The 16,289-nt window shown below is 45.1% G+C and overlaps 1 protein-coding gene across 1 annotated transcript in view; it reads left to right on the top strand.

Moving 5' to 3' along the window:
• LOC122549504 (fibrocystin-L) overlaps positions 1–16,289 on the top strand; it is a gene marked incomplete at its 5' end in the record, with an annotated part of 252,804 nt that overhangs the window by 194,570 nt on the left and 41,945 nt on the right. The window contains 2 exons of the mRNA XM_087985858.1: positions 9,008–9,156; positions 11,959–12,081. Coding sequence (XP_087841984.1) covers positions 9,008–9,156; positions 11,959–12,081 — 272 coding nt within the window. The remainder of the gene's footprint in view (positions 1–9,007; positions 9,157–11,958; positions 12,082–16,289) is intronic.

Raw genomic sequence — 16,289 nt, 5'->3', positions numbered from 1 at the left:
TTTGTAAACCTCTATAAGGTCACTCCTCAGCCTCCGACGCTGCAGGGAAAACAGCTCCAGCCTATTCAGCCTCTCCCTATAGCTCAAATCCTCCAACTCTGGCAACATCCTTGTAAATCTTTTCTGAACCCTTTCCAAGTTTCACACAATCTTTCCAATAGGAAGGAGACCAGAATTGCACGCAATATTCCAACAGTGGCCAAACCAATGTCCTGTATAGCCGCAATATGACCTCCCAACTCCTGTAATCAATACTCTGACCAATATAGGAAAGCATACCAAACGCCTTCCTCACTATCCTATCTACTTGCGACTCTACTTTCAAGGAGCTATGAACCTGTACTCCAAGGTTCTTTGTTCAGCAACATTCACTCGGACCTTACCATTAAGTGTACAAGTCCTGCTAAGATTTGCTTTCCCAAAATGCAGCACCTCGCATTTATCTGAATTAAACTCCATTTGCCACTTCTCAGCCCATTGGCCCATCTGGTCCAGATCCTGTTGTAATCTGAGGTAAACCTCTTCGCTGTCCACTACACCTCCAATTTTGGTGACATCTGCAAACTTACTAACTGTACCTCTTACGCTTGCATCCAAATCATTTATGTAAATGACAAAAAGTAGAGGGCCCAGCACCGATCCTTGTGGCACTCCACTGGTCACAGGCCTCCAGTCTGAAAAACAACCCTCCACCACCACCCTCTGTCTTCTACCTTTGAGCCAGTTCTGTATCCAAATGACTAGTTCTTCCTGTATTCCATGAGATCTAACCTTGCTAATCAGTCTCTCATGGGGAACCTTGAAGTACGCTTTACTGAAGTCCATATAGATCACATCTACTGCTCTGCCCACATCAATCTTCTTTGTTACTTCTTCAATAAACTCAATCAAGTTTGTGAGACATGATTTCCCACGCACAAAGCCATGTTAACTATTCCGAATCAGTCCTTGTCTTTCCAAATACATGTACATCCTGTCCCTCAGGATTCCCTCCAACAACTTGCCCACCACCGAGGTCAGGCTCACCGGTCTATAGTTCCCTGGCTTGTCTTTACCGACCTTCTTAAACAGTGGCACCACGTTTGCCAACCTCCAGTCTTCTTGCACCTCACCTGTGACTATCCATGATACAAACATCTCAGCAAGAGGCCCAGCAATCACGTCTCGAGCTTCCCACAGAGTTTTCGGGTACACCTTGGCAGGTCCTGGGGATTTATCCACTTTTAACCATTTCAAGACATCCAGCACTTGCTCCTCTGTAATCTGGACATTTTGCAAGATGTCACCATCTATTTCCCTTCAGTCTATATCTTCCATATCCTTTTCCACAATAAATACTGACGCAAAATATTCATTTAGTATCTCCCCCATTTTCTGTGGCTCCACACAAAGGCCGCCTTGCTGACCTTTGAGGGGCTCTATTCTCTCCCTAGTTACCCTTTTGTCCTTAATATATTTGTAAAAACCCTTTGGATTCTCCTTAATTCTATTTGCCAAAGCTATCTCATGTCCCCTTTTTGCCCTCCTGATTTCCCTCTTAAGTATACTCCTACTTTCTTTGTACTCTTCTAAGGATACACTCGATCTATCCTGTCTATACCTGACATATGCTTCCTTCTTTTTCTTAACCAAACCCTCAATTTTTTTAGTCATTCAGCATTCCCTATACCTACCAGCCTTTCCTTTCACCCTGACAGGAATATACTTTCTCTGGATTCTTGTTATCTCATTTCTGAAGGTTCCCATTTTCCAGCCGTCCCTTTACCTGCAAACATCTGCCTCCAATCAGCTTTCGAAAGTTCTTGCCTAATACCATCAAAATTGGCCTTTCTCCAATTTAGAACTTCAACTTTTAGATCTGGTCTATTCTTTTCCATCACGATTTTAAAACGAATAGAATTATGGTTGCTGGCCCCAAAGTGCTCCCCCACTGACACCTCAGTCACCTTCCCTGCCTTATTTCCCAAGAGTAGGTCAAGTTTTGCACCTTCTCTAGTGGGTACATCCACATACTGAATCAGAAAATTGCCTTGTACGCACTTAAGAAATTCCTCTCCATCTAAACCTTTAACACTCTGGCAGTCCCAGTCGATGTTTGGAAAGTTAAAATCCCCTACCATAACTACCCTATTATTCTTACAGATAGCTGAGATCTCCTTACAAGTTTGTTTCTCAATTTCCCTCTGACTATTGGGGGGTCTATAATACAATCCCAATAAGGTGATCGTCCCTTTCTTATTTCTTAGTTCCACCCAAATAACTTCCCTGGATGTATTTTCAGGAATATCCTCCCTCAGCACAGCTGTAATGCTATCCCCTATCAAAAATGCCACTCCCCCTCCTCTCTTGCCTCCCTTTCTTTCCTTCCTGTAGCATTTGTATCCTGGAACATTAAGCTGCTAGTCCTGCCCATCCCTGAGCCATGTTTCCGTAATTGCTATGATAACGCAGTCCCATGTTCCTAACCGTGCCCTGAGTTCATCTGCCTTCCCTGTTAGGCCCCTCGGATTGAAATAAATGCAGTTGAATTTATTAGTCCTACCTTGTCCCTGCCTGACCTGTCTGTTTGACTCACTTCTGTTCTCAACTGTACCAGTCTCAGATTGATCTCTTTCCTCACTACCTCCCTGGGTCCCCCCTCCCCCCATCTTACTAGTTTAAATCCTTCCAGGAGTTGTAGCAAATTTCCCTGCCAGTATATTAGTTCCCTTCCAATTTAGGTGGAATCCGTCCTTCTTGTACAGGTCACTTCTACCCCAAAAGAGATTCCAATGATCCAAAAATGTGAATCCTTCTCCCATACACCAGCTCCTCAGCCATGCATTCATCTGCTCTATCCTCCTAGTCCTGCCCTCACTAGCTCATAGCACTAGGAGTAATCCAGATATTACTACCCTTGAGGACCTCCTTTTTAAATTTCTGCCTAACTCTCTGTAATCTCCCTTCAGAATCACAACCTTTTCCCTTCTTATATCGTTGGTTCCAATGTGGACAATGACCTCCTGCTGGCCCCTCTCCCCTGTGAGAACATTCTGCACCCTCTCTGAGACATCCTTGATCCTGGCACCAGGGAAACAACACACCATTCTGCTTTTTCTCTGCTGGCCACAGAAACGTCTGTCTGTACCTCTGACTACAGAATCCCCTAACACAATTGATCTCTTGGAACCCGACATACCCCTCATTGCATTAGAGCCAGTCTCAATACCAGAAACTTGGCTGTTCGTGCTACGTTCCCCTGACAATCCATCACCCCCTACATTTTCCAAAACAGCATACCTGTTTGAAATGGGTATATCCATAAAAGACTCCTGCTCTAGCTGCCTACCTGTCTTACCCTTCCTGGAGTTAACCCATCTATGTGACTGTATCTGAGACTTTCCTCCCTTCCTATAACTGCCATCCATCACATACTGTTGCTGTTGCAAATTCCTCATCACTTCTATCTGTCTCTCCAACCGATCCACTCGATCTGATAAGATTCGCATCCAACAGCATTTATGGCAGATATAATCCGCAGTAACCCTTAAACTCTTTTTAAACTCCCACATCTGACAAGAAGTACGTATCACTGCAAAGGCCATTTTTGTTCCTTCACAATCTACAGACCCAGAAAATCACACCGTCTTATTCCTCTACAAAACACTGCACTATGATAAATTAATAGCTCTGGCTTATATTTTATGTTTCATCAAGAGACTTATCTCCAATAGCATATAATCAAGAAAGAACCCACTGTACCCACTAATACAGCCTTTCTCTTGGACAGACTTAAAACAACAACTAACTTATCTGATTCTGTGTTGTGAACTTCACCCAAACCGGTTCCTCCAAGATTAGTTGTGAAATTTCACTGTTTGTTAATTTTCCCAGATGTACTCCGATGTCCAGCGACATATAAATTCAAAAACAGCAAAGGCAGTAACTGTGCTGGTTCTCTCTCTCTCACTCCTGCACTGTCCTCACCATGTGCTTCCTTTGTCTGCTCTTTTCCCATTTAAACTGCTGTTGTTTTCTCTTTTTTCTTTCCAAAGTTCCAAAACAATGCAACAGCATATAAAACTGTAATTGCTGCTCCTGGAATTCGAAGAAATCACCTCCAACACCCAAAATACCTCAAAAAAAGGAGCAGCTCTTACAGCCAGAAATTTTTCCCATCCTCCAAGAAGGCACAACAACACCTCTTCATCCTCAGACAGCTCAGCAAATTTGGCATGTCCAGAAGGCCCCTCACCAACCTTTATAGAGTCATTGAGATGTACAGCATGGAAACAGAGCCTTTGGTCGAACCCGTCCACACCGACCAGATATCCTAAAATAATCTAGTTCAATTTGCCAGCACTTGGCCCTTATCCCTCTCAACACCTCCTAATCATTTACCCATCCAGATGCCTTTTGAATATTGTACAGAGGAACCCGATTATCTGAATGACACAAGCGGGGAATATTTTGTTCAGATAATCGAATGCCAGTAACACAGTTTAGCCAAGCATCGGGACCTTGTGATCTTGTCTGGATAATCTGAAATTTGGATAATCAAATGCCGGATAATCGAGGTTCCTCTGTAACTATACCAGCCTCCACCACTTCGTCTGGCAGCTCATTTCAGGAGGAGCTGGTGTATGGGAGAAGGATTCACATTTTTGGATCATTGGAATCTCTTATGGGGTAGAAGTGACCTGCACAAGAAGGACAGATTGCACCTAAATTGGAAGGGGACTAATATACTGGCAGGGAAATTTGCTAGAACTGCTTGGGAGGATTTAAACTAGTAAGGTGGGGGGGGGGGGGGGAACCCAGGGAAATAGTGAGGAAAGAGATCGATCTGAGACGGGTACAGCTGAGAACAGAAGTGAGTCAAACAGTCAGGTCAGGTAGGGACAAGGTAGGACTAATAAATTCAACTGCATTTATTTCAATACAAGGGGCCTAACAGGGAAGGCAGATGAACTCAGGGCATGGTTAGGAACATGGGACTGGGATATCATAGCAATTAAGGAAACATGGCTCAGGGATGGGCAGGACTGGCAGCTTAATGTTCCAGGATACAAATGCTACAGGAAGGAAAGAAAGGCAGGCAAGAGAGGAGGGGTAGTAGCATTTTTGATAAGGGATAGCATTACAGCTGTGCTGAGGGAGGATATTCCTGGAAGTACATCCAGGGAAGTTATTTGGGTGGAACTGAGAAATAAGAAAGGGATGATCACCTTATTGGGATTGTATCATAGACTCCCTAATAGTCAGAGGGAAATTGAGAAACAAACTTGTGAGGAGGTTTCAGCAATCTGTAAGAACAATAGGGTAGTTATGGTAGGGGATTTTAACTTTCTAAACATCGACTGGGACTGCCATAGGTTTAGATGGAGAGGAATTTCTTAAGTGTGTACAAGACAATTTTCTGATTCAATATGTGGATGTACCTACTAGAGAAGGTGTAACACTTGACCTACTCTTGGGAAATAAAGCAGGGAAGGTGACTGAGGTGTCAGTGGGGGAGCACTTTGGAGCTAGCGACCATAATTCTATTTATTTTAAAATAGTGATGGAAAAGAGTTGAAGTTCAGATCTAAGAGTTGAAGTTCAAAATTGGAGAAAGGTCAATTTTGACGGTATTAGGCAAGAACTTTCGAAAGCTGATTGGAAGCAGATGTTTGCAGGTAGTGGGACGGCTGGAAAATGGGAACCTTTAGAAATGAGATAACAAGAATCCAGAGAAAGTATATTCCTGTCAGGGTGAAAGGGAAGGCTTGTAGGTATAGGGAATGCTGGATGACTAATGAAATTGAGGGTTTGGTTAAGAAAAAGAAGGAAGCATATGTAAGGTATAGACAGGATAGATCGAGTGAATCCTTAGAAGAGTATAAAGAAAGTATAAAAGGTGGGCAAAAAGGGGACATGAGATAGCTTTGGCAAATAGAATTAAGGAGAATCCAAAGGGTTTTTGCAAATATATTAAGGACAAAAGGGTAACTAGGGAGAGAATAGAGCCGCTCAAAGATCAGCGAGGCGGCCTTTGTGTGGAGCCACAGAAAATGGGGGAGATACTAAATGAATATTTTGCGTCAGTATTTACTGTGGAAAAGGATATGGAAGATATAGACTGAAGGGAAATAGATGGTGACATCTTGCAAAATGTCCAGATTACAGAGAAGGAAGTGCTGAATGTCTTGAAACGGTTAAAGGTGGATAAATCCCCAGGACCTGATCAGGTGTACCTGAAAACTCTGTGGGAAGCTAGAGAAGTGATTGCTGGGCCTCTTGCTGAGATATTTGTATCATGGATAGTCACAGGTGAGGTGCAAGAAGACTGGAGGTTGACAAACGTGGTGCCACTGTTTAAGAAGGTCGGTAAAGACAAGCCAGGGAACTATAGACCGGTGAGCCTGACCTCGGTGGTGGGCAAGTTGTTGGAGGGAATCCTGAGGGACAGGATGTACATGTATTTGGAAAGGCAAGGACTGATTCGGGATAGTCAACATGTTTTTGTGTGTGGGAAATCATGTCTCACAAACTTGATTGAGTTTTTTGAAGAAGTAACAAAGAAGATTGATGAGGGCAGAGCAGTAGATGTGATCTATATGGACTTCAGTAAGGCGTACTTCAAGGTTCCCCATGGGAGACTGATTAGCAAGGTTAGATCTCATGGAATACAGGGAGAACGAGTCATTTGGATACAGAACTGGCTCAAAGGTAGAAGACAGAGGGTGGTGGTGGAGGGTTGTTTTTCAGACTGGAGGCCTGTGACCAGTGGAGTGTCACAAGGATCGGTGCTGGGCCCTCTACTTTTTGTCATTTACATAAATGATTTGGATGCGAGCATAAGAGGTACAGTTAGTAAGTTTGCAGATGTCACCAAAATTGGAGGTGTAATGAACAGCGAAGGGGTTACCTCGAGATTACAACAGGATCTGGACCAGATGGGCCAATGGGCTGAGAAGTGGCAAATGGAGTTTAATTCAGATAAATGCGAGGTGCTGCATTTTGGGAAAGCAAATCTTAGCAGGACTTATACACTTAATGGTAAGGTCCTAGGGAGTGTTGCTGAACAAAGAGACCTTGGAGTGCAGGTTCATAGCTCCTTGAAAGTGGAGTCGCAGGTAGATAGGATAGTGAGGAAGGCGTTTGGTATGCTTTTCTTTATTGGTCAGAGTATTGAGTACAGGAGTTGGGAGGTCATGTTGCAGCTGTACAGGACATTGGTTAGGCCACTGTTGGAATATTGCGTGCAATTCTGGTCTCCTTCCTATCAGAAAAATGTTGTAAAACTTGAAAGGGTTCAGAAAAGATTTACAAGGATGTTGCCAGGATTGGAGGACCTGAGCTACAGGGAATGGCTGAACAGGCTGGGGTTGTTTTCCCTGCAGTGTCGGAGGCTGAGGAGTGACCTTATAGAGGTTTACAAAATTATGAGGGGCATGGATCGGGTAAATAGGCAAAGTCTTTTCCCTGGGGTCTGGGAGTGCAGAACGAGAGGGTGTAGTTTTAGGGTGAGAGGGGAAAGATATAAAAGAGACCTAAGGGGCAACTTTTTAACGCAGAGGGTGGTATGTGTATGGAATGTGCTGCCAGAGGATGTGGTGGAGGCTGGTACAATTGCAACATTTAAGAGGCATTTGGATGAGTATATGAATAGGAAGGGTTTAGAGGGATATGGGTCAGGTGCTGGCAAGTGGGACTAGATTGGGTTGGGATATCTGTCCAGCATGGACGGGTTGGACTGAAGGGTCTGTTTCCATGCTGTACATCTCTATGACTCTATGTAAATGGGAAATCCAGAACAGGTTGTCGGTATCATTACTCTGAGGAACCTGATGCTCTCCACCGTCTCAGCCCTTGATGTAGATGGGGCGGGGTGGGGGTGGGGGGGTTGTTCTCTTCCTTTCTTTCTGAATGATCAGTTCTTCAGTTTTGCCAACACTGAGAGAGGTTGTTCTCATTACAGACGTCACAATGCCCTCTACCTTCTTTCTGAATTCTGACTCATTGTTATTTGATATTCATCCTACCACAATGGTGTCATCAGCAAACTTGTAGAAGGCATTCATTCAGAACTTGGCAACACAGTCATTAATGTACAGGGAGTACAGTAAGGGGCTGAGACTGCATTCTTGGGGTCTCCAGTGTTGAGTGTTATTGCTGCGGAGGTGCAATTGTCTATCTTCACTTATTGCGGCCCATGGATCAAAAAGCTGAGGATCCAGTTGCAGAGAGTGGAGCCAAGACCAAGTTTTGTCACCAGTTTGGAGGGCATAATGGTGTTGAAGGTGGAGCTGTAATCGATAAACAGGAGTCTGACATAGGTGTCCTTGTTGTCCAGATGTTCTCAGAATGGGTGCAGAGCTAGGGAAGTGGCATCCGCTGGAAGCAGATAAAATCAATTCCCTCCCGTTTTCATCACCATCTTACTGCTGGGCATTGCACTAAGACTAGGACACGCTCAACTTCAGGAAGCCATTATTGAACAAATTTATATTCAACTCCCTCGAAGAGAGGACACTGTGACAAATGCTTGTCTGTAAAATATACAACAAAAAGAAAGCAACTTGCAATTATGTGGCAAACGTAATGTTGTAAAATATCTGAAGGCACTTCACCAGAGCTATAAAAACAAGTCAGATATCAGCCACTCGAGAAGCTATTAGAACAGATAATCAAAAGTGTGATCACAGGTGGAGAAACAGAAGAGTGGAGGGTGGGAATTCAGGACTTAGAGGACAGCTATGGCTGCCAGAGGTGCAGTGGTTATAATTGAGCAGAGACAAAAGGCCAGAATTAAGTAGGCTCAGAGATTACAAAGGCTTGCAAGGCTGAGATTTCTGAGATAGGGAAAGCCATGGAAGGATTTGAAAACATAAATGAGAATTACTTAACCAACTGCCAAAGTAGGTCAGTGAGCAGAGTGATGACTGGGATATGTTATAAACAATGACATGGCCGCTGGAATTTTTAACTGAAATTTATAAAGGAAATGACCCATCAAATGTAATTATTGTCTCATTGTCTGCAGAGCAATCAAATTCCACTGAGGCCTGGTTTAATAATGAGGTCCATGGTGGAGAATGTGGTATTTACATGAACAGAGATGGCTTTGCCACTTGCAGCCTTATCCAAGGATTCACAATCTGGAAATGCTGGGAATATGGAATATACTTCCAGGTGAAAGGACGCTATCATTTCTAAATTCTGTGGGAGCTATTCGTTCAGGTCATCTGAAAAAAATATTTACTCAGTGCTGTTTGAGCCAGTAAATTATATTCATTAGTCAAAGTAGAAACTTAGTTACCTCATGCTGATTGCTTGGTGAGAGTAGATCACTTGGACAGATTCGCTTGGTAATGCATTCATACAAAAAATCTGCTCCTCTACAAACAAAACAAACACATTCAAGCCTTGTGCCATTTTAAAATTACCCAGGAGTTGGGAATCTATATGTTCCTGTTGTTTTCACCATGGCAATGCTTAGCCAATTAGAGTCAACTTGCCAACAAATAAGAAGCTTGTTCTCTCTCTACGTGGGAGTCCTCCCTCTTTCTCTCGGGGATCTGGGGTGGAGTGTGCTGCATACAGCGGTCCCCTGCAACCGCAGATTGCGGTGGTTCACGGACTCCCAGCCCAACTGCTTGTTCTGTGGCGCTGTGGAGTCCGTGGACCATGTATATATTGGGTGTGGGCGTTTGCACTCCCTTTTTGATTTTCTGAAAAACCTCCTCCTCTGCTTTTGGTTGCACTTCAGTCCCACGCTCCTGATCTTTGGGCACCCGGTACGGAGGAAGGAGGGCAGGTCTGAAGACCTCCTCGTGGGTCTGCTCCTGGGCCTGGCCAAACTGGCCATCAACAGGTCCAGGCAGCGGGCCGTGGAGGGGATTGTTAGGGCCCACTGCCTGCCCCTCTTCCGCGGTTACGTTAGAGCCCGGGTGTCCTTGGAGAAGGAGCACGCGGTGTCGACCAACACCCTGGAGTTGTTCAGGGAGAGGTGGGCGCCGCAGGGAGTGGAGTGCATTATTTCTCCCTCCAACTCTATTTTGATTTAGTCCCTACCCTCCCCCTCACTGTTTTGATCACACAGCACTGCCCTTTGATGTGAAGGGCAGTGTTTGTCACTGGCCACCCGGGTGTTTTCCTATCATCCTGGTGGTGGAATTTGAATAAAGATTCGTGCACTTTGTGTCTTTCACTGTGTCTCACACCTGCACACACCCACACCATGGGTGCTGGGGAAAAAAATAATAAGCACTACCGCACTTAGGTGGTATTGTGGGGGTTAAATTTAAAAAAAAGGAAGAAAGAAAAAAGAGGGAAAAAAAAGAAAAGAAGCCTGTTCTCTCTCTACGTGGGAGTCCTCCCTCTTTCTCTCGGGGATCTGGGGTGGAGTGTGCTGCACGCAGCGGTCCCCTGCAACCGCAGATTGCGGTGGTTCACGGACTCCCAGCCCAACTGCTTGTGCTGTGGCGCTGTGGAGTCCGTGGACCACGTATATATTGGGTGTGGGCGTTTGCACTCCCTTTTTGATTTTCTCAAAAACCTCCTCCTCTGCTTTTGGTTGCACTTCAGTCCCACGCTCCTGATCTTTGGGCACCCGGTACAGAGGAGGGAGGGCAGGTCTGAAGACCTCCTCGTGGGTCTGCTCCTGGGCCTGGCCAAACTGTCCATCAATAGGTCCAGGCAGCGGGCCGTGGAGGGGGTTGTTAGGACCGACTGCCTGCCCCTCTTCCGCGGTTACGTTAGGGCCCGGGTGTCCTTGGAGAAGGAGCACGCGGTGTCCACTAACACCCTGGAGTTGTTCAGGGAGAGGTGGGCGCCGCAGGGAGTGGAGTGCAATATTTCCCCCTCCAACTCTATGTTGATTTAGTCCCTACCCTCCCCTTCACTGTTTGATCACACAGCACTGCCCTTTGATGTGAAGGGCAGTGTTTGTCACTGGCCACTCGGGTGTTTTCCTATCTTCCTGGTGATGGAAATTGAATAAAGATTCGTACACCTTGTGTCTCTCACTGTGTCTCACACCTGCACACACGCACCATGGGTACTGGGGAAAAAATAAGCACTACCGCGTGTGGGGCTAAGAAAAAAAAAGAAGCCTGTTCTCCTGCCATAAAAATAATGCAATGTTTGAAATTTGGCATTCTTGTGTTTCCCTTGATGAGTGCAAAAGGAAAGACCATGGTAACATGTTTCTCTTTTCATTAATGCGCAGAATGATTGTAAAATTAAATTTACAATTACGGAGAACTAAATTGCAGGGGGGGGAAGAATCATTAATATTTAAAATGACAGCACCCATATTAACTCAGCTGGTGACATTGTGTCTACACTTTGTTTCATTACAACAACTTATATTTCTGTTGGACTGGTATAAGGTCATGGTGTACGTAGTAACTTGCCAGTAACACAAATTCACAGGAATGATAGACGCAAGGAGTATGATTATGAGACATTCTTTTAAATTCTTTTCAGTTTATAAGGGTAAGGGATGATCTAATTGAGCTGTTTGAAATGCTAATCAGTATTCATTAGGGTAAACAGAGAGAAACTATTTCCTCTCATATGGGAAATTTTTCTTACATTCTTCCATGGGATGTTGGTACTGCTGGATGGTCCAACATTTGTTGTCTGTTTCTATTTGCCCTGGAGAAAGTGGCAGTGAACTGTTTTCTCGGATTGCTGCAGCTCTGGTGTGGAGGGATGCCCAGAGTGCTGTTAGGGAGGGCGTTCCAGGTCTATGACCCAATGACCCAATGACAGTGAAGGAACAGTGATATATTTTCAAGTCAGGATGGTGAGATGTTCAAAGGGGAATTTGCAGGTAGTGGTTCCATATATTTATTGGTTAGTAGGATTTGCAAATTTGGAAGGTATCTTTGAATGAGGCTCAGTGAGTTACCTCAGTGCACCTTCTGCCCAATAGGGCATGATTTGATTATCCAAAATATAACGTAACATATATTTATTTTATTTCAGACAGAGGGATCAGTGCAAGTCTCCGAAGTGACTCTGATGGAGAATAAATTGAGTATTTTCTCAATGATTTATGCATCCTCAGCATCTGAACCTAAGATATCGAACAAGAGCATTCTTATTCGTGTAGGCCATCTTACTGTATTGCATTATGATTGCTGAACATTCAACTGTTTACATTCATGCTGTTTATTTGAAAGATTTGCAGAAATTTAGCATGGTTATTTTCAGATGGTCAAGAGTGATAGAATTTGTATCTGTAATTTAGATATGATTGCATTGTAAGAGGTCTTGTGACACAGTGGGTAGTGTCTCTGTTTCCAAACCAGACATTTAAGGTTAAGTCCTACTCCAGGACTTGATGGCCAAGGAATGTGTATTTGTAACATTGCCATACAGGTTGAGTATCAACTGGTAAATCTTTTCACACAGAACATTGACTAAGAGTGGGAGTAATTCCCAACCAGCCATGTGATGGATTACAATTCATAGAACATAGAACATAGAACATAGAACAATACAGCGCAGTACAGGCCCTTCGGCCCTCGATGTTGCGCCGATCCAAGCCCACCTAACCTACACTAACCCACTATCCTCCATATGCCTATCCAATGCCCGCTTAAATGCCCATAATGAGGGAGAGTCCACCACTGCTACTGGCAGGGCATTCCATGAACTCACGACTCGCTGAGTAAAGAACCTACCCCTAACATCTGTCCTATACCTACCCCCCCTTAATTTAAAGCTATGCCCCCTTGTAATAGCTGACTCCATACGTGGAAAAAGATTCTCACTGTCGACCCTATCTAAACCCCTAATCATCTTATACACCTCAATCAAGTCACCCCTAAACCTTCTTTTCTCCAATGAAAATAACCCCAAGTGCCTCAGCCTTTCCTCATACGACCTTTCTACCATACCAGGCAACATCCTGGTAAACCTCCTCTGCACCCGTTCCAGTACCTCCACATCCTTCCTATAGTATGGCGACCAAAACTGCACACAATACTCCAGATGTGGCCGCACCAGAGTCTTATACAACTGCAACAATTCGAGCTTATACTTTCACGATCCATAGTTCCAAAATGCACATAAAAGTGAATGAAGCCACAGTAATTCACGGGGCCTATTGGGTGGACCTTGGGTAAGAATCAGATGGTACTAATGATGTCATTGGCCATCCCTCGCAGACGAGGATGATTCTCTTCCACTCTCAGGGTAAGTCTGTAGGTGGCTGTACAGTTCCATGCAGTTTCTGCAGACTCTGCCACACCTGGGGCAAAAGGTGGTCATGGGAAGGGGTGGGTGGGGGAATGGTGTGGCAGCACACTCCTTGACGTTTTCGCCTGGCTTCTGCTTCTTCCCAATGGCAAGTCTCAAGGAGCAACTTCCTGGATGCTCCTCCTCCACTTTGGTTGGTCTTGCGCCAGTGATGCCCAGGTGTCGGTGGGAATGCCGCACTTCACCAGTGAGTCCATGTGGGTAGCCCTGAAGTGTTTTCTTTGTCCACCTGGAGCTCGCCTGCCATTTCACCCGGGAGTAGAGCGCCTGCTTTGGGGACTCTCATGTTGAACAAGTGGATGATGTGCCCAGCCCATTACAGCTGATCAAGGGTGGTCAGTGCCTCAATTCTGGAGATGTTGGCCTAGTCAAAGACGCTGGTGTGGGTGCATCTGTGTTCCCAGTGGATTCACAGGATCTTGTGCAGGCAGTGTAGCTGGTACTGCCCTCGCGCTTGAGGTGAGTTTTGTAGGCAGTCTTTGTCTTGGAACCATAGAGGAGGGTGCAAGTTTCCAATGTGACTCTGATGGAGAATAAATTGAGTGTTTTCTTAATGACTTATGCATTAATATACACAGCTCTGTATATTATGAGCTTGCTGTTGGATCTGTTGTTGTTGTCTTCAAAAATCCTTATCCTCAGTTGGCTGAAGGCTGCACTAGCACACTGGAGGTGAAAATGGATCACTTCATCAATAACCTCAGTCACTTGTCGGTCTGCCTTTTCTTTTCCGAGCGTGGTTACTGTTTTACACTCAGAAGTGCCACATGCTTCAGGCTTATTAGTTCTAGGATCTCCTGATCATTCTCTTCAAACCAATCTTGGAGTTTCCTGGTTAAGTGACTGACCAAAATTTTGCAGGCATTGATGATGGCTGTCTTGAGGGCAGATCAGAGACTGTTGGAAACCTGCCATTCGGTGTTGCCCAGGGTTGCCAGATTTGTGGAGAGGAACTGATTGTATTAGGATATCTTTTCTGAGTCATGGATTGCCTCAAAGTTGAATTATTGCGGCACTGCTTCTGTTGACACCGCTGTGGCAAGGCTATATTTATGATGATCCTGGCTCGAATCAGGCAAAGGTCCTTCCTGCAGTTGTCAGCTCCTGTCATGGCATGGGTGATTCTAATGTCTTTCCGATCCCTTGCTCTGATGATGATGTAGTCAAGGAGGTGCCAGTGTTTGGAGCATGGGTGCTGCCATATTGTCTTCGGCGGAACAGTGTGTTGGTGATGAGGAAGTTGTGGTCATGGCATTTGGTCAGGAGCAGGGTGCCATTGGAGTTTTACTTCCATACTTCCTCTTTCCCAATTACATCACTCCCAAAAGTCAACACTTCTGCTGACTCTGGATTGACGTCACCAAGCAAGATTAGTTCACATCTGCAGGGACCCATGAGAGAGATTGGAGTAGAATTCCTCCTTGTGCTCAGCTGCTGCATCAAGCATTGGTAAATATACACTGAATACTCTTTTATACTGGTTCCAAGCAAGGGTGAGTCGGAGTGTCATTTATTCAGCAGGGGCAGTCTTTGAGTTGGTCCACCAGTTCGTTTTTGATGGCAAAGCCAACTCCATGGATGTGGCGCTGTTCATCAGCCTTTCCTTTCCAGAAGAAAGGTGTAGCCATCACCTTGCTCACTGAGTTGTTTTTCCCCTGCCTGCCGGGTTTCACTCAAGACGGTGATGTCAATGTCATAGCGCCTGAGTTCCCTGGCAATGATGGCGGAGCGGCGTTCCAGTCTGTCACTGGCGGCACTCTTCATAATGGTCATGATATTCCAGGTCCCGAACTTCATCCTGAGGTGTGGAAGATGCCTGTGTGTGAGTTCGTTTAATATGGGGAAACCACTGCACACCAGCTATCACATGGGATTAGCAGTGTAAGGTCTCGGTGCAATGGCGAGGGGAGTCCAAGACAACTAAAGACCAGACACTACTGTTTGGCCTCAGATTGCTGCAGCTGAGTGCAGACAAACAGTTCGGTGCTGAGCGGTGCCTCCCACTGAGGCAGTGCAAGGTCTGAGGTGAGGAGAGTGGAAGGATGGGAGAGGATGAGATGGACAGCGTGGTCCCCGCCATTGTACTTATCACATGCTGGTCACTCTCAATGTGTGATTGTGAAATTATTCGGTGGGGGTTGGGAGGAATTTATAAAAAACACTAAACTGGGCCAAGGGTTTATAAAATCACTGAACTGTGAGGTGAATAGTTTATAAAATTACTGAGGCGGCATACGTTTATATGGATATTGGGCTGGGAGGGTGTTATAAAATTTCTGGTCTCGGGTGTTTATAAAAGCGCTGAACTAGGTGAGGAGATTATGTAAACACTGGGCTTTTGTTTATAGCACGTTCAGCACAGAAGCCTAGGGCGTGGGCCCAGCTGGAGCTGTTGCCGGTGCAAATCTTGGTGGTAGCCACAGTGTTGGGGTTAATAAAAACATTTAAAACACTGGGCTAGGTGGGTTATATAAACTCAGGGCTGGCAGGAGTGTTATAAAATTACTACGTGGCTATATAAACACAGCACTGGGAGTAGGGGAGTGTTACAAACACTCGCTGTTTCAGAAGGGGCCGAGCAGATGTCTGATCCCGGCTGTAGGATATCCTCAGCTCACATTCCCTTCGGTAGACTCTGAGCTGCTGTAAGCCAGCTCCCATTGGTGGTCCACCCCAATAACAACATGGGTGGCTTGCTGACCTATCTCCGTGCGCTACCTCTCATGGAATGATGGCACTGAGAGGTTTGACCAGTCTAAGGGCAGAAAATAGAAGAAATGTTGTTAAGTTCTATCAATGATTTTTTTTTTGTTTGTTGCGTGGATTAATGATCCAGAATTAACAGATGGGGGTAACCAGGAACCAATCTGCAGGAATAATATTTCCCTGAGTGAGTGGTTAATCAGTGCAAGCGGGCTATGAAGGAGACAGTGGGAATACTGATTCATTCAGATGCAAATTAGAGAGATTTCCCTGAGAAAAGTACATTTTGGGAAGGGGATTTGAGTAATTTGAGAAATATCATGTAGTAATTGGAGGTGTCTCAGGAGGAA

The sequence above is a fragment of the Chiloscyllium plagiosum genome, unplaced genomic scaffold (assembly GCF_037043375.1).
Source record: "Chiloscyllium plagiosum isolate Xiang-an unplaced genomic scaffold, Cpla_swu_hap1 HiC_scaffold_4, whole genome shotgun sequence".
Taxonomy (NCBI): Eukaryota; Metazoa; Chordata; class Chondrichthyes; order Orectolobiformes; family Hemiscylliidae; genus Chiloscyllium; species Chiloscyllium plagiosum.
The sequence above is the reverse complement of the archived record's forward strand: the minus strand, read 5'-3'. Positions and strand labels throughout refer to the sequence as shown.